General features: G+C 39.0%; 1 protein-coding gene across 1 annotated transcript in view; it reads left to right on the top strand.

The window, feature by feature from the left end:
* HECA (hdc homolog, cell cycle regulator) overlaps positions 1-19,360 on the top strand; it is a 28,282-nt gene extending 8,922 nt beyond the window's left edge. Inside the window, exons 2-4 of the mRNA XM_067293642.1 lie at positions 7,169-8,209; positions 11,296-11,450; positions 14,905-19,360. Of these exons, the coding sequence (XP_067149743.1) occupies positions 7,169-8,209; positions 11,296-11,450; positions 14,905-15,069 (1,361 nt within the window). The 3' untranslated portion in view covers positions 15,070-19,360. The remainder of the gene's footprint in view (positions 1-7,168; positions 8,210-11,295; positions 11,451-14,904) is intronic.
* The last annotated feature ends 4,811 nt before the right edge of the window (positions 19,361-24,171 follow it).

Here is a 24,171-nt window from a genome sequence, read left to right as displayed (position 1 = left end):
GAAGTGGGTGGTTGAGTGAGAGCCGTAGATAATGCTTTGTATCATGTGCTAGTTGCTGATTTTGTAAACAGACGTTAGCTCTGACTGTGCTGTAAGTTCGAAGGTGTTGACATGACAGGTACAGCTTAAGCCTTCATGATTTCCATTGTATCTTCCCACTGCTGCATAATTGTTACACCTTTCTCAGTCTTTTGAAAAGAAAATCCCTTGGAGGCCAAGCATGAAGCCAGCATAGGTGAAGTGCATGGAGATGGTTCTGGCACCCGACCAGCCTTCCAGGAGTCCTGTCATCTGAATTTCTAGATGAAACAGGGTTTAGTAGCTCCAGATTACCTGAAATCTTTTCTTGGGGTGGGTTATCACTTCGTGTAACTACTTGTCTAATAGAACTTGTGACATCCGCACATCAGGTAAGCACATGCCAGGTAGAGAGCCAAGCTGCTTACAACTTTCGTTCTCTTAAAGTCCCTTCTGACTGTAAGTATTGACCACTACTACTTGGTCCCTGGGGAAGGATTCAGCTTACAAGCTTACATGTAATAAGCTATGAGCCTCACTATAGTGAGGGGGTTGTCTAGAGTCAGAGCCTCCTAGAATGATTCATCTGGCTTGGCACTGGGTGTCACTTCAGCCTGAGCTGTGTTGCTCTCTTGCTCAATGTAGATGGGCTGCTAGCATTGGCTTTTCTTTCCAAGAATGTGGTAGGGAGTCTTGTGACACAGAAGAAAGCCTGCGTGTTTGGCAGCTTATCAAATGCTGCTGTCCTGTGTCTTCCCCTCCCTCTTAGAGAATGACTGGAAACTCATCTTGATCAGTCTGCAAAGATTGCTTAAGCAGTTTGGGGAGACATCAGTCATTATCAGTGAATGATATCGCTATAAGCAATGAGCCAAACTGTTTTGAAAGACCTTTGCCTACTGTTTGTTTGCTGGGTTTTTTTTGTTGTTGTTGCACTGAACTTCCAAGCCTATCTTTGGGATCCATCTGTGAAACTTTTTTTCCCATTGTGCTCTTCTTGCTACATTCAGGCTCTTGAGAAGCTGACTGATTGTTTCTGTATTGATGTATTACTTGTACTGTTTTACTAGTTAAGCCTATATTCTATATGGCAATACCATTTTGTCACTTCTTGTTAATCTTTTGAACGCTAGATTGTATTCCAAGATTTACCAAAGCAAACACATCAGGCAATTATTACAAATTTTCTGGTGAATCTGTTTGTTGTTGTTTGTTTGTTTTTCCTTACAGTTGTGCTGCAGTATTAGTGTGGTAATATTGTATGACTTCAGTTAAAATAAAGCTCTGATGATGGTAGAGGAAATTCTGAAAATTCATACAAATGGTTGGCAGGGAGTAGCCTTCCACAGAGTGAGTCAGCTCTGGTTCAAGCTTGCAGAGTGAACAATTTCTGGCTGTGTAGGGTTGTGAAGAGAGTATTGTTCATGGGAAAGTCTTGGTAGAAGGACGGGAAAATACTTAAACTGCAAAGTCAGTGTCCCACAGGTACCCTTTTTGGCCTAGGTAAAGTGTCCTTGGCATAGATACTACAGATGATACTAGAGTGATGGTAGAGCAAAAGCAAGCCGTGAGTGAGTGTCTTGCAGCTGACAGGATGCGAAGACCTTAACATGTTTTTAGAACATTTCTTTTTCCAGATGCATAATGACTTACTATCATCTCATAGTTGTTTTAAGATGACAGTAGGGCTGCCTTTTCCAACAGCAGGCACACTTCTTTCCTCTGCCCCCAGCCTCATGTTCCTAATACCTCCCCTGAGCTTTACTAGTGATCATAAGTCTGTGTGGTGAGCTGAAAACTATGCTGACAAATGCAGGAAAATATTCTCTGCTTCTGTGCACTGAGTGCAGAAGCTCTGGTACTTAGACAATGGATAATGCAGGAATGTGGGGGGAAGAGTGAATGTTCCTTTAGACGTGAGCATTTATGGTTTAGAACAAATGAAAGCAGTCATGAAACTGGAGCCTTAGATTCATGAAGTTTGGCTTGCTGGTTGCACCTTTGGTTTTCTGATGGGTGTGTAAACAGAAGTAAATAACATTCTCCCCCACTTACTTCATCAGAGAGAAGTTCCTCAAACAGCTGTTGCTCTGCTGCTTTCATTTGTGCCATAAAATGGGAAGGACAGGCCTCATTTACCCTCTTTATTTCATTTTTTGCCTGTAGAAACAGGTTAGTGTGTTTTATGTTGAAGGAGATAGATTGATCTTGGTTGTCTGTTTCTGTTCTTGACTTTCACTGATGTTTAAACCTGGACAGAAAAACTGAGAAAAAAACAATCACCCAAACCAACTTCCTTGCAGTCTTTGGCCATGTTCATGTTTCTGAAGGAACATATCTTATTTAAACAATGGGCTATCTTTGCTCAAATGTATGCTTGTTCTGAATATTACATGGTGTTTCTGTTTTAGTGGACATTTATGTACTACCGTTTACACCTATTTTTAAAAATACTGAGCAAAATTACTATAGTGGATAAGACAAAACATTTATTTTTTATGTGGAAACATAACTTGCTGAAAGAATCAGTGTGTAATTGTAGTTTAAAATTGGCAGCCTGTCCACTACAGCAGTACAAGGGTGTCTATGTTTGGAAGCCATTCTGCTACATGAAACTACATATGGTCTTGTTTTATGCTCTTAGGGTGTGAAGAACATCTTGAAACTGAAAGGTAAAATAGATCTACTTTTGTGGTCATTTAGCCAGTCTTTCAGAATGGCCTACTAGAAGAGCAGATGCTTTTCTAATACCTGATAATCTTTCATTTTTTATGAAATTTAATTTCATAACTTCGGAAACCAGAGCTTTGTGGAGGCATTAGCTCCCTGGAATCAGATTGTAGTTAGATGTCAAACCAGCTTCTGACTACAGGTGTGGATAGGCAATTTGAGCCATGTGAAAGTCAGTTTACTCCCCCTTATTGTCAGTCTGTCTTGACAGTAGTCATTGTACTGTTATCATAAAATCCAATATGATGATTTCATCCCTGACTCCTTGAAGAAAAATCTGAAAAAGCATTTCTAATTATTGGGAAATAAAGGGGCTTAATAACAAGGTTTTTTTAAGTTTTGTAATTCTGTAATAAGTGCTTTGTCTTACATATAAAATGATGATTAAATAATTGAGAGCACTTTCAAGGATGTGAATTGATGGGAAGAGCTCTTCACATTTGCTGGTGTGGCTCTAGTACTAAGTGACCTGAATGCTGGCTCTTTTGCTTCTAAGATATGTCAGTTGCTGTGAATGGGAAAAATTTCACTTAAAAATTGCTTTCTCATGTGTTTCTCATTTATTCTTTATGTAGGAACGTGTGGCATGATTATGTTTGGCAGGAGACATGAATGGAGAGAAGTTTGCAAGGGATGTTCAGTACTGAACAGTCTGTTTTGCACAGGTAGATCTGGTGAAACTTGAAATATTAATTGGAACTGAACATTGGTTTGATCATTTCTATATGCTTTTCAGGTAGTGGAGTTTTTTGCTTGCTTAAATACTGCGTTACTACAGAAGTGGTAGGGCTCAATAGTGAAACAACTTTCATTAGCTGCAATTGGCTCTTCAGATTTTGTTGTGGAAATATTGCAGCATTTTTATCAAGGCTTTCTCAAAATCAGCAGACTTCATAATAGCAAATTTGTACCAGTGAAACAACAAGAAAAACATGCAGGTGCCTTGACTGGCATGTCATCTAATCCTCCTGTGAGAGCACAGCTAGGCCGCACGTTAGATTCCGAGTATTTCCTGTGCTACTGCACTGACAGTAGTGAAATTTCAGGAGAGTTCCCCGGAGAGGTTAGTAAGGAACAGCTTCTCCTGTTACTAATGTTGTTTTTTAGAATAACCTCAGTGCTGCTATGTAACAATTCAGTGGGGCCTTTGTGTGTAGGGATGTTCTTGTTTGCTGCATTATTTTCTTCCAGCTGTTTTGTTTGTGCTTTTGCTCTGATGATTACGTAATCATCATGACCAGCCAATTTATGCTGAGTAGATAGAAGATCAGATGAGAAAATGCCTGAAAACTTTTGTTACCATCTGATTAACTTACATGTCAAAAAAGACATAAGCGTCCAAAACCTGAAGCTTTTTGTTGCTCATTGTTATGTTATTTGGGAAGTTCTTTAGGTTTATCTTTGCATAAGTAAGTTGTTGAGGAAAAGTGAGGGAAGATCACATTTCACAGTCCTTCTGTTGATGAAACAGTGAAAAGGGAAAAAAATCTGTTCAAAGCCACCTTTAAAATAGTTTCTAGGCATGCAGAACATGGTTATAAACAAATAATTGCAGAAGCATTCTGTGGAAAGCATGGGCTGCTTTTTTTCTATATTTCAGCCACTTACTTTATTAATCTCATTTTTTTTGTTCAAAGAAGAGGCAGTATACTTCTCAGGGGTTTACAGGTTGTTTATTTTTTGCACCCAAGAAACAGGACTATATTCAAAAGCTAGTCAAGGAAATGTTTTTCTTTTTTCAGTCAGTTAACTATACCAGTATGGATGAACAAGTGTAAAATCCTTATTCTAAAGTGGGAGATCTCTAGACCTGTCTGTATATTAACTTTCTGGGCTGTCAGTTATAATTATACATACAACTGTTAGAATGCTTACGCTCCGGGACATGGGATGAGCATAACTGGACTTCTGCTATGTTCTTTCTTTCTGCCTCATGGCAGTTGTGGAAAGGAATATGTATCAAAGTAGATAAATACAGGAAATGCATAAATGAGAACTCTTCATAGTAGTACTTCTTATATCTTGCTCCACATCTGACTTGTGATGATTTGTTTTTCATACTTTTAATTTAATTGTCTCCTCTGAGATAAATCGCATAAGATGGTATAATTGCAAGCTATACTTTCAGACCCTAAATATGTTAAAAGAATGACTGAGGAGAAATTCTGCGCTAAGTCCCTTGGTGTGACATAGTGCGGTTTGAATCAAAGTGATGGTCTGGGGACGGGAATGGACGGGAGAACTATGGGGAGTGGGAGACTGACAGATTTGGGGTCAGAACAGGTAAGTTATCATTCACTTTTGCTCTTAGTCAATGATACTATACTCAGTAGGACATTGTAGCAATGTGGAAGAAAAATTAGTCACCGGCAGCCAATAAAATTCATGCTTCTCAAAGACATCTCAAAAACTGCACATTCTTAGTGGGCTTTTCAGATGTCTAAGACAGCTTGTAAGAATATATATCTGACATACGTTGAAGGAAATTTCTAAGAGTCCTGAGGGAATACTTCTCTCATCTAATACTATCTTTTCCAATTTGGTGACTTGTCTTCTTTTGCTTTTTATGTCTAATGTTTATAAACAAGCCCATATTTTGATTTATTAAATAAGCTTTTTTTTGCTTTAAGAGAATGTTCTTGGGAGTGTATGTTTATAGCAGTTTATAGTCCAGTCCCAGAAGGAAAGGTATTGCAGGAAATTCTCCTTGAAACTGTGCCATTTCTGGCATTAAGAACAGAGGCAGACAAATCAGATGAAGGATGTAGCAAATTATGGTGAATGACTTGAGAAGACTTTCTTGTACTCTTTGTGCCCCTGTATTCTGGATAAAAAAGGTCTTCAGAGCTGCCATGATCTTGACTTTAGGTTAACTTGGTGTTTTTTTGTTTGTTTATAGCTTTTTAGCAGGAAGTTGAAGGAAAGGGGCAAAAACACTGGCTTATCAAAGATCTGGTGTTCTTAAAAACGTCCTTTTTGTGTATTGCTGTTGTATGACAGGTGATTACGGGTAGCGTATCCGTTACTGAAAGCCTGTAAAATGAATGTAACAGCTTAAAACCTATCATCCCAGTGCAAATTAAGTTGTATTATTCATGTTAACAGTGATAGTAACTGGACTAATAACAATGCAACCAAGCTTTTTTTCCTGTTTATCAGACAGAAATTTGAAGTCCTAAGGAAAAAAAACGGAATGGAGAACAGTTTGTCTTCATTAGGCTCAGTGTATCTCTGTTGCAAATCCTGGAGCTCTCTGGTTGAGAGACTCTGGAATTCCAGAGAGCCATTTGCTCTCTTTCACACACTGTATGAGGCAGCACTTGACCAGGAAAACCCCCAAAGAAGTGTGCTGCTATTTGAATGCAGTAACACAGAGGAAAAAAAGGCAGCCTGCCAGCCCTTATTGGAACATTTTTTTCTTCGAAATGGAGGAAGTAGGAAGTCAGAAATACAGAGAAAGAAATCAGAAGACTTATTTGTAATGTTTGACTAAGCGTCTTAAACATCATAATTAGACTCTGTTCAGAACCAGTAGAAACTCCAAATGAAAAATTTCTGTCCTTTCTGTTCCCTTTCGGCTGAAATTCTGCAGCCAGAAATTGGAGCAGTAGGTTGTCTGTGGTATTTAGGTGAGGGAGGGGAAAATGTCAGTGATCATAAATGCAGGACATTTTTGTGTAGAAGATGATATTGTTACAGGGAGGGAACTGAAATGGACTGTTCTTTGCTCAAGGATATAGCAAAGGCTGCTGCTTTGCTGATAAAATACTATGTGGCATTTGTTTTTTTAACCTATCTGCATTGCAGAACTACTTGGTTTGTGAAATTTAACTATCAAGTTTGTCAGTAATGGTAGTATATTCCTTATTTGCCTGAGCAGTGTAATGAAGGTCCTCCTTTCTGTGTAAAAAACATAAAATCTTGCTTTCCAAAGTCCTCCACTTCCTGTTCCTCTCCCTACCAATTGTTTCTTGCTCAGTTGCAAAGAAAAGATCGATTCCTGCCTCTCCTTATGCTTGCAAAGCCAGCCTGTATTGCCTACTTGTTTTTCAAACAAGCATCTCTGTGTATTCTCCCCATGTTGCCCTTCCCCATTACTTCTTAACGCTTGCCTTTGTAATGGTATTGACAAGCCCTTGAGGATGGTTAATGCTGCTGAGGTGTTTTGATTATCAAACTGACTGCATAATCATTTTGTTTCCTTCTTCTGTCATTTCTGTATTTCCTTTCATGTACTTAACTTGTTTTAGCAAAGACTGTTTTTTATTCTGACCCAGAGCTGGTGCTTGTGGGCACTTTGATAATACAGGTCATGAGTAAGAGCTTGCACTTGTTTTTAACACAGCCTTTAAACAAACATTGCAATCAGCAAGCCACAAATAATTTTAAGTTACTAATGTATCTGTTTTATGTTCCACAGAAGCCCCTTGTGCTACTCCACTGATCTGTAGCTTTGGAAGGCCAGTCGACCTTGAGAAGGATGACTACCAGAAGGTTATATGCAACAATGAGCATTGTCCATACAGCACCTGGATGCACCTTCAGTGCTTTTATGAGTGGGAAAGCAGCATTCTTGTCCAGTTTAATTGCATTGGCAGAGCAAGGAGTTGGAATGAAAAGCAGTGTCGCCAAAACATGTGGACAAAGAAGGGATACGATCTCGCTTTTCGCTTTTGTTCCTGTCGATGTGGGCAGGGTCATTTAAAGAAAGACACTGACTGGTACCAGGTGAAACGAATGCAAGATGACAAGAAGAAAAAATCAGTGTTGGAGAAGAGCACGGGAAGGTCTATGGCAGAGTCAGCAGAAGAAGCCAAAAAGGGCAGGCCAGCCAACAAGCCACAGAAAGGTTTAAGTCATGACATCCAGCGAAGGCATTCGATGGACAGACAGAACTCCCAAGAGAAGGGTGTCATTAGTGGGGGCTATGCCGTTCGTTCTCCATGTGTCTCTCCCGGCCAGTCCCCACCAACTGGCTACTCTATTCTTGCCCCCACTCATTTCAGCGGCCCTCGTTCTTCACGATACTTAGGAGAATTTTTAAAGAATGCTATCCACCTGGAACCTCATAAGAAGAACATGGCTGGTGGAGGCATGTTCAGGAATGCACATTTTGATTATGGGGCAGCTGGTTTGCAAGCACATCGGTCAGGACAATTTGATGCCCCCGTGCAGTTTTTGAGAAGGCTTGATCTATCTGAGCTTCTTACTCATATACCCAGGCATAAATTGAATACTTTCCATGTGCGGATGGAAGATGATGCCCAAGTGGGTCAAGGGGAGGACCTTCGGAAGTTTATTCTTGCTGCTCTTAGTGCCAGCCACAGGAACGTTGTAAACTGTGCACTATGCCACAGGGCACTGCCAGTGTTTGAACAGTTTCCGCTGGTGGATGGAACGCTGTTCCTTAGCCCATCAAGACACGATGAAATTGAATATGATGTTCCCTGTCACCTTCAAGGTACAGGTTGTCTGTCAGTCATGCTAGGTCTCACTAAACAACGGAACTGCTCTTTGTGCTCCCCTCCCATCCCATTTTAGATTTGCATCCTGATTCTGCATTTACTAAGCAATTCTGTGAAGCCTGATGTCACGTCCAAATTATCATCCAGATCAGATCGAAATGCTTAGGAAGGAATTATAAAAAGCAAATGCTGTGTAGAAAGATCCATGCCTTGTGTTTAGTCTTACAGCTAAGGGATTTCTCATCTGGGTTATAGATAGACCATAGGAAGCTTTTTCTGCCACTCTGTTCTGCAGTGTATGTGTACTGAGTTACATGTTGTGAGTTTTAGTCCAAGACATACATCATCCTTTAAAATTTAAACATGCTGTGCTGCAGCATGGATGAAAGTTCTGTTTGTACCACAAGTCAGTCATGCCTCTCATCTTTTGTTAGATCAGTGAATATCAGTTTTGTTTTAGTGCAAACAGTATTTTTTTATATGGCAAGGGCAATAGTCTGGCCTATATTAACACAAGCCTAACAAAGACTATTTTTGTGGTCTAGACCAATTGGACGTAGTAAAATAAATGTTTGTTGTGGTGGGATGAAGTAGCAACGGTATAGTGGGGGATCTAGACTTGTTTCCAAGTTCTTGCCTGTTCAGAGTGCACCCTGATCATGTTCCTGCTCCATGCTGGGTTGAGATCAAGACGTATTATTTTTCTTCTCCTGGAGAAACAAATAATTGTGGGCTAGGATGAGCTGCAGCTCTTTCTGAAAGATTTTTCCCAACCTAAATGACCAAGGCACAAGAGCACTGTGGTACACTGCAAAACACATGTCCTGCAGTCTATCTGCAGTTTGTGTGGCTAAAATAAGTCAGAGAGAATATTAGTAGTTTGGTTTACACAAACATACAATTATATGTTAAAAAGTGTAATGGGAAGGCATTAATGACAGGTATTTTAACATGCAAGCTTTTCCTCCTTTCAATAAAATTTGTTATATCCCATGCATGGTCATAATACGTGTTATGTAACATTCCTTTGTTTAGCAAACTTTGTATTTTTTTTCTTCCTTAAATCACTGTGCACTAAGTCACTAAACTGTATTCATGCTAACAATATTGTTTCTGTCTTGCCTAATGTACTTTAAAGAGAAGAAGCGATAGGCAAAAAACATCTGAGCTAAAAAGTCTGTAGGATAAACGATGTATGTATGTGAGATAATGCTTATTTGCTTTTGCTGGGAGGCATGCACAATGTGCTTGTGATTTTATCAGTACTAATAGCTGCTTTAGTAATAGTGAAACTCTGTCACTTGTTAACTTTTAGCACTAAGAATGAAACTGCAGAATGATTTTTTTTTTAATTAATTGCTTCTTACCCATTGGATGATATATCTGCGAGCGTGCTCAGACAAAATGTTGTGAATAGTTAATTGTTAGAATTCTTACCTCCTTGACCTGAGTGAAATGGTTTATTATCAGTACGTTTTGCAATGAAGTTAAGCTGCAAGGTGCCGTTCCAGGGTGCTGTTTTCTCTTAGTAAAGAAAATAACTTTTCTTTTGTTTCAGGCATGTTTAAGATACCTGGTGTTTGGTTTGCTCTACAACAAGGAAACTCAAAATTAAGCAGTGAGGGAATGCAGTATTTTAATATGCAAGAGCAATGTGTAACTTCAGCTCAGGAAAATTATTTATCTTGATACACAACAAAAAGCTTCAGTGGAGTGGAATTATTTGAAAATCTCCAATCTCAAGTGTTCACTTAAGAAGCAGAGCTTAATATATTTGCACTTCAGTCTCATCATATCACATTTTCTAGAGTTGAACACTTTAATGTGGAATAACTCAATTTTGTCAGTTCATAGCTACAAGTTTATTTTGTATATATACTTCAGGAAGAATCTTGTTTTTCTTCTAATTTTTCTAAAATAGCTGGCTTAAAAAAAACAAATTGAAAAACAAACCAGCAGTGTTAAAATGTCTGGTGGTCTAATCATAAATTTTTAATATTTTATTCCCTTATATCCAGAAAAGCTACAAGATGTGTATGTTCTTGAAATAACAAATTGTGATGTGTCTAACACTTTAATGCTCAAGAGCACAAATTGCAATCCAAAATAAACATTCATAATATAGAGCCCTGTTTTGTAGCTGATTTGTAACTGCATTACTTCTTAACTTTTTGTATAGCAGTGCAAAAATCAGGCCTAATCTAGATGCCAGATCTTTGTAATTTGTGTATGGCCTTTTGTTTTGTGTGAAATTTGCATCTTGGATTTTACATTGTTAAGTTTATTAGCACTTATGTAGATAAAATATTTCATTTTGAAGTCTGAACTGTTTGATTTTTATGGAAGTCAATATAACTCATCTTTTGAAAGTCATCTTGCGTATAGAAGTTAAGTTCATGATAGAGTTCAATAGATCCATGTTCTTGTATGGCATGTTAAAATATGTGTATATATAACATTTGTAATATATATACACACACACACACACGTGTGCGTACATACATATCTAATGTTCTAAAATATACTCACCAGAAATGAGTGGTCAGGAAAAATTACATGAAAGAAAATTGCTCTTCTATCTCTTGCTTTCTTCCGTAAGGAATATTAGGTCCTTATTTCCCTCTTTGCTGGAAGATTTTGGCAAGATGTTGCATGAATCTGTACCCAGTTTGCTAATAAGCTTCAACACTTCTCCACATCTTCTCTGAGGTGGGGATGAAGGTAGGGCGCAATCTTGTGGTTGGAAGAATTGTGGAGGATCATATAGCTTAACCTGACAACTGATCATATAGCACAACCAACTCCTTTTATAAAATATTTTGCTAAGGTCTACCAGCAAATGGGAGGGGGGAAGGTTGATCTGTAATTCCTGAGTTTTTCATCCATGGAAAATAGCTTCAGTCAAGCCATGTGTATTTTCCACAGAGAAAAATTTATTTACTTTATCATTCACCCTTTTTAAAAAAAAGTTATTATTAAGGTGTGATTTGTATCACACTGAAGGGCAAATAATCCATTGCAGGAAATGTCTGTTTTAATCTTCTGTTACAGTTTCCTTAAGAAATGTGTTTCCTGTCCACAGGAAGGCTTATGCATCTCTATGCTGTTTGTGTAGACTGCTTAGAAGGGGTTCACAAAATTATCTGCATTAAGTGCAAGTCCCGATGGGATGGAAGCTGGCATCAGCTGGGAACTATGTATACCTATGATATTCTGGCAGCATCTCCCTGTTGTCAGGTTAGTATTGTGCATAAATAAGATTCATAAGGTGAAATTCAAACTAATGGTAAATAAAGCAAAGGTTTGTGTTTCTGTTCTCCTTTCCCTTCCTTCATCCTTCTTGTTCAGCCTATACCTATAGATGCAATCCAGTGCAGTACAAGCAGTCTGGCTGAGTCACTGTCCCTTTGTCTTAATTTATGAAGCACAAAGACCTATAGTTGGACAAAAACTAATGTAGTAGCCAGTGGTTAATGTGTAGTTTTTTAAATAAAGTTGCTTCAAATGTATTCACAGTTAAATCTGGTGGTGCTTGGGATGATCGCTACCAAATATCTTTGGCATCACAAGTAATTCTAGTAGTATTTTAATGACAAGTGCACACTTTTAGCAGCTGTTACATGCATTCAAGCCTCTCTTAGTTGCTCAAATTGTGTTTTATCATGAGATACTTGCAGCAAAAAAGCCAGGGAATGGAAAGCCTAAAGAGTCTGCGCTTGGAAATTACCTGTTTCTCCTTAATCTTTGCCCTGACTGTGATGATGGTACTATGTCATAGCCTGAATAAGCTTAGTTTTCATGTCATGACTGCCTAATTTATACTCTGGGCGAGGAAAATCCAAAGCCTCAGGCTACTCCAGAGTAGACACATGCCTGAGGCGTCAGCATCCAAGAGAGTTTTCCAGGTGATCCACCAAGGGGTGTTTTGTTGTAGAAGTAACCCATGGTAAATAGCTATGGAAAAAGCACTAAGGTGCCATTATTATGGGAATGGGTCAGTGGTCCATTCTGGCTGTTCAGGAGTGGGCTGTTGCCTTCAGATACATAGGTTTTGTTAACTGCTGCCTTAGGTGCCTCACAAATGTGTATTCATTCATTCAGAGCGTGATCACTTCATGATCTTGTGCATGCTTTCTATAAAGCTTTGCAGTCTCTTCATTTACTGCTACTGCTAGGTGCCAGTAATCTTCGTTCTGAGTAAGCCTTCAAAAGAAGACAGTCCCTGCCCTTGTAGATATAGCAGTGCAAGAGCAACCTAAAAGATAGTCTTGTCAAAATGCAAAATGCAATTTAATTTTAAATTTAACATACTTACCAAAATGTGTTGTTCACAAGAGAAACAGAATTGGTGCTGCTGGATAAAATGACAGTTGATAACAATTATAGCTACAGACAGAAATGTTATCTCCAAATTTTGTGCATCTTGAGATCGTAACTTTTTTTTAAAATAGGAACTTTGAAAGATACAACAGTGAGGCTGACTTACTAGCTTTGTAAAAGCCAGGAAATTTAAATCTGAATTGCTTCTTTTGAATATACAAGACAAGAATTAAGGTCTCATTGTACAAGAGCCTTAATTATATGATTAATGGACAGTGTGACAGTACATGGTAGGTAATAGAACTGAATACAAAATCATTATCTTCAGTGACTCTGATTGCTGGATAATATGCATTTTTGTTTCATCATGATTGTTACAGATGATTCTGTGCACACAGAGGGATGACATTAAACTATGCTATATAATTTATCTCCAAATTGCCTTGCTAATTTCTGTTTTGAATGATTTCACACTTTATTTCAAAATATTTAATTGTACTTCACAAATATGCATATAGTATAATTGAACTACAGCCACTGTCAGAAAGGTTGCTAGTAGCTGGCAGATGTGCTGGACAGTAGCAAGGGGAAAAATGCCACTTTTTCAAGAAAATCATGCAAATCTGCATCCCGTTAGATTGTATTTCTTAGAATTTCTGCTGTTCAAGCAAGGCAGATGGTTGAGGATTTTTTGGTTAGTTTGTTTGTGAGTGTTGTCTCAACAGTGATAGTACTTTAGTAATTTCTTCCCTCCCCTCCCTTCCCCACAAGCGAATTCATTAAATCAGTGTTGCCATAGAAAATCATTTTGTTCTTTTCACTGAAGAGCTGAAGCTTTCATTAGCATGTTGGGCCGTGAGGTCAAGGTATCGTACAGCTCAAACCCTGGCTGCTCATTTGCTGTCTTTACGCTTGAGCTCCCTTATGGTCTCAAATCTCTGCTGCTTCTCTTGAGTATTTCAAACTGCCTGCTGTGCTTTCACACTGCATTTTGCTTTCTTTATGTCAAATGCCCCTGTTTTCTACAGCCAGATCCCTTCTCAAGACTTGATTTTTGTTTGTCACTACTGTTAATAGCTGTGTCTGTCCTTACTTTTATCCTTTAATTGTTTCTCGTATCTGCCCAGTTAGTGTTGGTTCTGTTTCAGTTGGATTTTGCAGAATAATTTGTATGCTTTAAATGATGTTTAGTTTATATAACCTTATATGTATTGTAAATGTTTAAATAAATACTTAAAGTGATACAATACCATGCCATGCTGATAAAATAGAGCAAGCTATACATTTGTTAAACCAAAAGATTAAAATGCTTAAATATTGCACAGAAAGATCATATTCAAACATAAAATGAAACAGCTGCACAGTGGGAATTGCATGGCACAAATGTAAAATTTCTCTTTGCTTCAGGGCTTCATTTATGGTTTATTGAGACAGCACTATTTATGCTAAGGACTTGAGGAATTGGTTTAGAGATTAATCAACTTAAAACAATCATATGCACTTATAAACTTTGAAATTCTGTACCTCCTGCCATATAACTTAGCTCCAGAATTTGGAGGCATACTAAGTGTTATTTCATGTGACAAACATTCTTAGGATTTCTGCTGAAGTCTGGTACATAACCTCAGCTGTAATGATTCCCAGACTGTGTATTTTTTAGGGTACTTACTAGAAAGTTATTAACTTATAAAAACTTAATTAGTGGACTCAATGCTAAAATCTAGCTAATTGTCTTCAAATGTTGCCTAGCATAAGTAGCAGGAATTCATCATGGCCAAAACAGCTCACTGGGATGTGCTCCATCCAGTTGGAGTACCCTGCTGCATGGCCTCTTTTACAGAAAGTTGTGTGTAGCTGCACTTTACCCAGCTTGCTGGCTCGCTGCAAAGGGAAAAACAAACATCTTGCTGTCTCTGGCAAGGTTCAGCAGTCTTCTTCCTCTGAACTGAGCTGAAAAGCATGCAATGTCAAATGTTTAGTTAAATTAGGATTCTAAATTATTTTGGAAAATTAATCTTAAAACTGGATATCTGAACTCTGGGACTTCAAGCACTTTTGAAGAGGGGTTGCTTAAAAGAGTAACTCGAGAAAAGTTTAATGTCAGCATAGCCAACTACCTACTGATTTCCACCAAGCTTGCAAAAAGCTTCCAGGGAGGCTGCATGAAACATTCTTTTAGTTGGGAGTAAGCCTGTGAGTAAGTTACAGCCCGGGTAAGTAACACCCTCACCAGCAGATCCCAGTACTGCCAATCTCCTGACTTAACCTGTTACAGGACCAGAGGAAGGGTCTGTGTGTGACGTTCTCTTTTTCTGTAATGGGGAATGGAAGCAAAATTTGTTATTTCAAAAGTGTTTTTTACTTTTTACAGGCTCGACTGAACTGTAAACACTGTGGGAAGCCAGTAATAGATGTACGGATTGGCATGCAGTATTTCTCTGAATACAGCAACGTCCAGCAGTGTCCACACTGTGGAAATCTAGACTACCACTTTGTGAAGCCATTCTCTTCGTTTAAAGTTCTGGAGGCTTATTGACGAAAGCTTTGCTTTAGTAATAGCTATTTTATGGGTATCTCAACTTTATTACATATCTTTTTATAGGATTCATTCTGTGATGAAATTAATTTCTTTTCTAACTGAAAGAGCAGCTTCTTTGTCTGTGTACATATTAATATGTATATATACATGTTGTTAAAACCAGGATTCTCCTGACAAGATCTCTGTGAAGGCTGGAGGCAAGCCGATTTAATGGCCTTTGAATATATCCCGAGTGTGGGGTAAACTTCAGCTGAAAATGATTTGGTTTTATTTTTTGTATTGTTATAGTACAGTTTATAGCAAAGGCATGGGGAGACATACAGGACATAAAAATATGTCCAGTTGGAAAGTGGTTAATTTTGTAGGGTGATGTCCCTCTAGCTTGGTGGAAATGGGAAATCCTTGGAAAGAAATCACCCTGTTACTTTGGAATTCACTGAGTCTTCGACATTGGTTCCAATGGGAGCAGGAATGGCCCTAAACTGTTAGTCATCTTAGCAGGCTTTCTTTTAGGTTTCCCAGGATGGGGTGAACTAAGATACTGTGACAAGTGAATGTAAATCTATGCCAGAAAATGCAATCTTGAAATGAATTTTTTCTGGCGTAGTGTCTTCCTGCCACGTGTGTTTGATGTGCGTTACCCTCACTGACGGATCATATGGCAATAGTACTGCTTCCACCAGTGTTGTGATTTTAGCAGTCAGGTCAATTGTTTATAGCAAAACAAGCTGGAGATCCTAAAATGTTTTATTTAAAGGTATTTCTTCACAGATATTTTAGGACTTTGTTGTGATACGTGAAAGGAACAGGCTGAACCAAATGGGAATGTTTTCATGTGTGTCTGCTGGGGTGGAGACTATGCTGCCTACTGCAGACTGGTGTGACTGGTTTGTAAAGAGGACCGTAAAGTGGGATCTGGGCCGTCAGAGCTGTAAGACCTGAGAGGTACTTAGTATGAAACTTGGCATTGATTTTTAAAACAATTAATTGCTGCACCTTTATCTTTCAAAATTATGTAAGTCCAGGATTTAAAAACTTGGAGACTATTTAAGAAAGCAGATTTAGTGTAATTGCTTTCTACATGCCTGTGTGCTGTGTATAATAGACTGTGCATTAGGCAATGAATTTGTATTATAGGGGCTGGCCCTGTAGACTCTGCCAATGCTATTTCTTAGTTCCGATTTCTCCCTTCCCTAAACAAAAGTTTTAAAATAGGTCATTAATCTTTTACTTGGCTTCTCAAGCCGGTTGAGGTTTTGGGGTTTTTTTTTTTTGCTTTTCTCCATAATATATTTATGGAGTTACTGTCCACTCAGGAGGTGGAGTTTTTATTACTTTTTAAGAGGTGGGATTGTTTTTTGTTTCTTCTTAAGTTGTGAGACACTCTTTTAAAACAAATTATGATTTTCCCAAATTAAAATCTTAAAGAATGTATCTGTTGAAATTATGGTCTTGAAAATGGCCCTGATACTCTGCACACCCTGGGAAAGAATACAAAAAAGTCGCAAGCCAAAAAGGTCTTGCATGTGCTGGACTGAGAATTATGCTTTCTGTTAAGTTAAGGAATTTAATGTGCACATAAAACTTGAACTGAATATCCATGTTTCTGTGTGCATAAAAAATGCCAAGTTCACAGTTTTATTTCCTGGCTGTCTTTACTGCAGAATTCGTTCCTTTTAGCATTAGCCACTCTTCAAATAATACTCATGCTGCACAGAGGGCTTATATTGGCAAAAATCAGTTACTGTTAACTTGAGTGGTAATGTCCTTACAAGCCAGCCAACTGAAGTTAATGATTTTCACATCTGGATAGGGCTGGACTGTCTGTCTCATACAGTCACACTGGTGATGCACTCCTGGTCTGAACACCGATGTTAGCAGCCTCTGGCTGTGATAGCCTGCACTGCTAGCGCTTCACTTGTTCTGTCCTCACTGTTTCTGTACTTGTTTTTATGTCTAGAGCACATCCTTGGCTTTTTGTGCAAGCTTTTTGGTTGCTTTTTTGTGCAGGCTTTTTGGTTCCCTACAGGTCTGCTTGTAACAGTTGTGTGAAAACCTGTTTCCTTTTTAAGGTGAGTTATGGAAAGAACTTCTAACACTGTCTTAGTAGGGCTACTGCAAACCAAGTTACACCAACCCCAGGGACAGTGGAAGCGGCACTGTAACCCTGGTCCATAGGAGGGGCATCTAGCTCACACATACCTGGACTGGAAGAAGAGGTGGCTAGCAGAGAAAATCTAGTTAGCTGTGCAGTGTAGACCTTCCTTATGGAGAACAATCAATTAATAATTTGAATTAATTATGCAGGGAAGATGAGCTCTTCAGCTTCTGTGGTATGTTTCAAAAATCTCATGGAGTTCAAATGGTTAACAAAGTCTAGAGCTGCATCACCTGCCAGTACCATGAGAGCCAGTTCAGATACACAAATGATAGGTACACAAAAGACTATTCCAGCGGTATTAGATCACATAGCAAAATGAAACTCCTGTAATGAGAAAAATAAAAGGAAACATATATAACTGGTATTTGAACTTGAGTGCTAATCACTCATGCCTTCAGTCTAGGGTATCAGTTCCCACATATGCTACATGGACAACAGAACAGTAGCATGCTATAGCCATTTTTTCCCACATTTGGCATGGGCAGTTGTCACCATGCAATGTACATGATAGGGGAGAATTGAGATCTGGAGTTCTCCTAAATACTTGTTCATTTGCTTTTTTTACAGTAGCTTAGGTATAATTCTGTTCTTTAAGTACTTAGATGCCTCTCCATATGTGTATATATGACCATCGAGAAAGAGTGGAAGTGGAGAAAAGGAATTCAGCTGGTTTTTAAAAGTACAAGCATATGAAAGATTGTGCAGTATCTTCAATTCAAAACCAAGAAGCAGACTAGGAAGGTGGGGGAAAAAGCATGTTTAAAATCTTAACAGTGATGAAGAGTTATGTACAAATCTATCTAAGAAAAAATGTAGTTCTCAGTCAGCTTTTCATTTTAATTCTGCTTTTAGGTGAGTTATAGCTACTGCTTGAAGAAATGCCTATTTTCTTGCAAAACACATCTCTCAACTGGAGGCTAGCAGCACATGTAGCACAGTAAAAATGATCCATGATGGAAACCAGCTGAATTACAGAAAGATTCCTTCGAACTTTCCCTCCAAAGTAAATTGTCCCTAATTTGTAGAGAACGCTTTCTCTCCTTCTTGCTGATACTGACAACTGGTCTCAAGTTACTACAAAATGCAGTATTTTTTGTAACATCCATGAGATTCCAGTCAAGTAGTTGGGCCCTTTCTTTGTCCATAAAAGTTTTAGCTGGGCTTTTCATAAGTACAAAGGCAGAGTTAACTCCTTTGGGACCTTGTGGCTCCTTAATATAAAAGGTTAAACTAGATTGCAGTTTGTTTGCTATTCATCTTAATGAGCACTGGAAATAGTCATGAGCTTTTAAATGTATCAAAAGGGAAATGTTTTGTCTAGATAGGGAGCTGCTTGCTTTGCTTGTTTGGCTAAAGTTTGCTCTTCATTACCTTTCATTTGTCTGATGCTGTGTGTTCTTTTTAATCTGGCCTGTGGTCAGATTAAATTGTGCCTGAAACATGTTTTGTAAAACAGAATACAGTCCTCTGGATTTGGAGGTTCATTCTACTCTTCTTAAATGCACGATACTCCTGGTGATAGTAATAGGAGTTGCATGTGCAGATGCTTTTATTTCTAGTAGTTAAATATGTTTTCCATAGGAGAGGCTTGCATTTAGATAGACTTAACATTTTGGATGTGTAAATGAATTCATCCATCAGTAGGACATTTAAAAGTAAATTTTGATAACCATAACTAACACAATGGACGTCTTTTAAATGCTGATATGTAATTTGACATCTATCAAGGTGGGAAGGCTGAATTTCTTGTTCTATCTAATGCTGCAAAGTCATTAAAAACTACAGTGCTCTATAGTCCCATAGACTATTCTGTAGTCTGTTTGCATTAATTTGTTCAGTAGTGAGCACTGTATTCATAAGTGAGTTTAGTTGGGAAAATAGGGAATATTTCTACGAGGGAGGCATCTAACCCAGTTTCTTTATTTTCATGTCCTCTTCATTTTGTTGTACCAGGTAACCAAGGAAAAACATGTTGTTGAAGGCCACTGTTAAGAAAACCCCTCAAAAAATATTCTTGTCCATAAAGGTTTCTCATTGAGACATTTTTGGATTGCACTTTTGCAGAAGGAAGAACATGTACATAGCAAATGAATGTTGATGAAATTAAAATAATTGGTTATGATATCATTTGCGTGTGTTGTTAGAGAATATTTTGTTGTGACTTCTCTGTATTAAAAAAGTAATAAATACCAGACAGCTAATAGTGTGGGTTCTTCTTCCCCCCACCCTCTATCAGCTAGTTTCTTACACCTGCTCTTTACAGAGAAGCTAGATCTATTCATCTTAACTATTAAAGGACATGGTGAAATCAGTTTTTCAGTGTCATTTAAAATGAAGTTTTGGTGTAGTCATTTTGAAGACTGCTATACTAAAAGTGTGCGTGTGGGGTGACATGTCCCCTTGCAAAACAGGGGTCCGGTTCTCTGGGTTGACGTTTGAAATGCTCTTGCTACAGGGTAGTGTGCTGTGTAGGAGTTTCAGGGAGGCTTGTGTACTGCTCCGTCAGGTACTGGGTGGGATAAATAGAGGACAGAGTGCCAAATCCTTGACTTTTTTTCAATCTGTTAACAGAAACATGTCCTCTGGTGCCTGAGAAATATCAGAAGGGAATCTGTATAGGAAAATGCAATGCAGTAGTGCTAGGCAAAAGGGTTTCCCATGTTATGACTGAACACTTCATCTCTGAAACCCAGTTGCAGGAGAGGGAGCCTCAAATCTTCACTTCCTGTGTAAGGTTTTCTGCAGTCTGACTAGTCATCTAATCATGTGTTTTAGCAAACCTTTCTACCTACACTTACAGCAAGGGTTTTCAGCCTTTGCATGTTACCACAGAGAAGTTCAGGAAGGATGTAAATGATCAAGGCAATACAGATTTGCAAAAGGTAAAGCAAATACTGCCATGAATGAAAGAGGGCCACAGCTCAAGAGAGGTGAGATGGGATTTGGAGGTTGGAAAAACACTTTAAAGAGCTGACAGCAGCTATTTATATTTACTTTTGGAAGCAGATACAGTGGCTGGTTTGGGTAACCTTTAAGTTGAAGAGCTGTGTATTGTGATAATTGTGAAAAGCACTCTAGATAGCTGCTTCTTAAAATAAGTAAAGATTTGTTCATGAGGTGGAAATATGAATAAGCCACAAAAATCGAGTAATCACAGGTGAATGCAATGATTCCATATTATGTCCATTTATATTTTGCTAAAGGGATCTTAGGTCATGATTAAAGGCTTAAGCCAATGTCTAGGTGGGAAAACCTGATGAGAGCTAATATGAAAGGAAGCCTGTTCCCGTAGCTTGCTTACTGCAGTCTTTATCACTTTTTGGGGAGGCATCTGTTATTGACTACTAAACTGCAGAACTTAAGGTTTGATCTGGTATGGTAATTACTCTGTTGCTAAAGGAAACTGGATAGCGTTGTGAGAATATGGAGGAAAGAAAGAGTCACAGAAGAAAAGCTTTTCAAGCTATTACATGATATAGTATGCAGTTAAATAGGGGTGGCACAAGGCAAATTGAGTTATAAGCATGCCTGGGCTCATGTTCCTGCTGAAGGCATCCCTGATTGTATCAGAGGAGAGGAATGAACTATTCAAGCTGCATATGTATGTGGGCGTGTGTACCTAAAAATACATGTCCAGGTTTCACACAGCTGTATTCGCATTTGATTTCCATTCTGACAGTATTCTGCAAAACAACTTCTATTCAATCTGATGCTAGTAAAACATGGCCATATAAAACGAAACCTGGTTTCCTGTTAAGGCTGCAGCTGCTGCATTTTGTCATGACTTGATACATTAGTATTTTTTGGCCTTAAATACGGGGATTAGTTGTTGGGGTTTTCTGCGTATTCTTTTCATTCAGTGATGTCCAACTAAGATCAATGGGACATGCAGAGAAATTACAGCTGCTGCTATAGCTCATTAATCCAGAGGGACAGCCTGATGCAATGCTCACGTGAGTAAAGCTTGCAAGGCTAGACCAGCTGTGATGGCATTCAGGAGTAGCACTCAAACCATGTTAAGTTTTCAAGAAGAAATTTGTTCCTTCCTCCTCATGAACGAAAAGGTTTCATTTTTCTAACGGACATGCCTTGAGTGCTATATATTCAAGAATTTACGTCTGGCTCCCTTATATAATGTAACCCTGAAGCTACTCCCTTTTGTTAAACATGCACCGCCCTTGTTTTCATGTGAGAAAAACATGTGTCCAGATCACATCCATCTTACTGCTTCTCTGTCCCATTTTCTTGGCTACATACTCATTTAACAAGCATCTCAAAATAAAATAAAAGCTCCAGCAGAATCTTTTCAAAATAAAAATCTCCTCAGTTATCCAGACAGAGTTACAGAATAACAAATCAGTGCTGCCCTTTGTGTAATGCCTGCATGACTCTTAACTAATATAAGAATCATAACTCTGGAATAGAGTCTTTGGAGATAGAAGGTAATCTGACCGTAAAATCAAGCAGACTTGAACAGCAATATGGAATTGCCAAATAATTCAGTCTTTTTTTCTTTTTTATCAATGTCTGAGCTTTTAAGTGAGTTGGGCTCCAACCTAACTAATACCTTGTTTGGAATGTGATTAAGTAGTAGGCTCAATTTAATTGCTTGAGACTTACTCTAAGAAACATCACTGCTAGCAGATTAATTGTATGGTGTTCACAAACCTCTGAATCCCCATATGACAGCCTGATCCTTTTGTGTTTGTATGTTTAGAAAGCATAATTCTATTAGCGAGAGACACGCAAATGCTAGTTGAGGATATTCAGTGGCTCTGAGCTGAGCTCTTCCTTTCCTGTGTCATCCATACAACCTGCAGGCAGACAGTACCTCTGAGACCTCACACAATAGGAGGCTCAAGAAACTGAATCAAAGTCAAGGATCAACATTTTAATAACAAGGGAATTTTTTCCTTAAAGCTTTGTTTAAATGATCACTATGGTTACAAGCTCTGTAACCAGGATACTCTAGTTACACAAATAGTAATTGAGTTTAGCTTGCTTTTAATCTCAATTTTCTGCCAAAGAATATATTGAACTGTGTGGGAGCCTTTCCTCACTGTTGGGTAATCTTGCCATTCTGTGTAGTCAGTGGTAGATTAGCTGGCTGAGCAGACAGCAGAAAGGGAGCAGCTGAAGACCTTGGCATATATTAATGAAGGACATGAGAATCTAATGGTTAAGAGCAAAATACTGCACAAGCTGGAATTCACTACTTAAGTCAGTGCAGCAGCCAGATTTGTTCAGCATACAAGTCAAGTGTCTAGCAAGGGGCATTTCACAGAATCACAGAATGGTTGAGGTTGGAAGGGACCTGTGGAGATCATCTAGTCCAAGCCCCCTGCTCAAGCAGGCAGCTTTTGAATATCTCCAAGGATGGAGACTCCACAACCTCTCTGGGCAACCTGTGCCAGTGCTCAGTCACCCTCACAGTAAAGAAGTTTTTCCTCATATTCAGATGGAATTTCCTGTGTTTCAGTTTGTGCCAGTTGCCTCGTGTCCTGTCGCTGGGCACCACTGAAAAGAGTCTGGCCCCATCCTCTTGACACCCTCCCTTCAGGTACTTATACAACATGATAAGATCCCCCCTTGGTCTTCTCTCCAGGCTCAACAGGCCCAGCTCTCTCAGCCTTTCCTCATAAGAGAGATGCTCCAGTCCCCTAATCATCTTAGTAGCCCTTCGCTGGACTTGCTCCAGTAGTGCCACATCCCTCTTGTACTGGGGAGCCCAGAACTGGACGCAGTACTCCAGACGTGGCCTCACCAGGGCTGAGTAGAGGGGGAGAATCACCTCCCTCGACCTGCTGGCAACACTCTTCCTGATGCACCCCAGGATCCCATCGGCCTTCTTGGCCACAAGGGCACATTGCTGCCTCATGGTTAACTTGTTGTCCACCAGCACTCCCAGGTCCTTCTCTGCAGAGCTGCTTTCCAGCAGAAAGGAAGGGAATTTGTACTAGTGCTTCAATCTAATTCCTGTACATCAGAAGTTCAGAATACAGATGTTGTTGAGACTAAGCACTGTACAAATTAGTCTAATCATGTGTTTGGGGGATTTCTTATTAAAAATCAATTCTTATTCATTAATAAGAATTATAATATTAATGAGGACTTAGCCTCACAAATTCCCTTCAGAGCAGGAAAAGAATCAGAAATCTGATTCATAAAGTGAGGTGAGGACATTTGGATGAACACATGCAGAACAAAAGAGGTGATATGAGAATTAACATTTCACTTCCCCTTCTGGATTGTGTACAAGGGCAAATGATTAGAGGGAGGTGTGTTGTCATTTAACAGATTGGGGAAAGATGGAATTAGGATTTCAGCGAAGACAGGGAGAGGTTCAATCAAGGTGTTTGATTAGTAATTTACTGGCAAAATAAAATTTGGCATGGGAGGAACACTGTTGTCAAGTACGAAGGGCTTAATTTGATCTGTCTTCTCCATTGTTACTGTTGTTGGACTCCTTATGAGTCAATACATGTAGTATTAGGCAGAGCTCCATGCAAGAATGTCTTGAGAGAGGAGTAAAGTTGTTATGTTTTATTCAGATTTTACTCAGGAACATGACTGCACTCTGCTGATCTCCACCTCTGGGGTGGTGATGTTGTTGCAGTGTTACTGAAGTTTGTTATTTATGAGGGTTTTGGCATGCTCAGAGTCTGACTATCTCTGATGAAAATGTCCTGACAAGGGAGGAGTGCTGGCTAGCCCAGCCCTGCTCTGCTCCCAGGGTGTGTGAGCCCACCTGCTCTGTTGTCTGGCTCACCTCACCGCTGCCAAGTCTGTGCAAACACACCTATATCTTAAACAGCTGCGCTTTCCAGGCCAGAGTGTTATTCATCCTCTTTCCCTTCTGCTCATAGCTGTTTATTAGTGGAAACTTAGATTTGCAAGCCAAGGCAGAGAAAGTGGGCCAAATTTAAAAGTGGGCGTGC

The sequence above is a fragment of the Apteryx mantelli genome, chromosome 3 (assembly GCF_036417845.1).
Source record: "Apteryx mantelli isolate bAptMan1 chromosome 3, bAptMan1.hap1, whole genome shotgun sequence".
In the NCBI taxonomy this organism is placed as follows: Eukaryota; Metazoa; Chordata; class Aves; order Apterygiformes; family Apterygidae; genus Apteryx; species Apteryx mantelli.
Note: the sequence above shows the minus strand (reverse complement) of the source record. Positions and strands in the feature narration are given on the sequence as shown.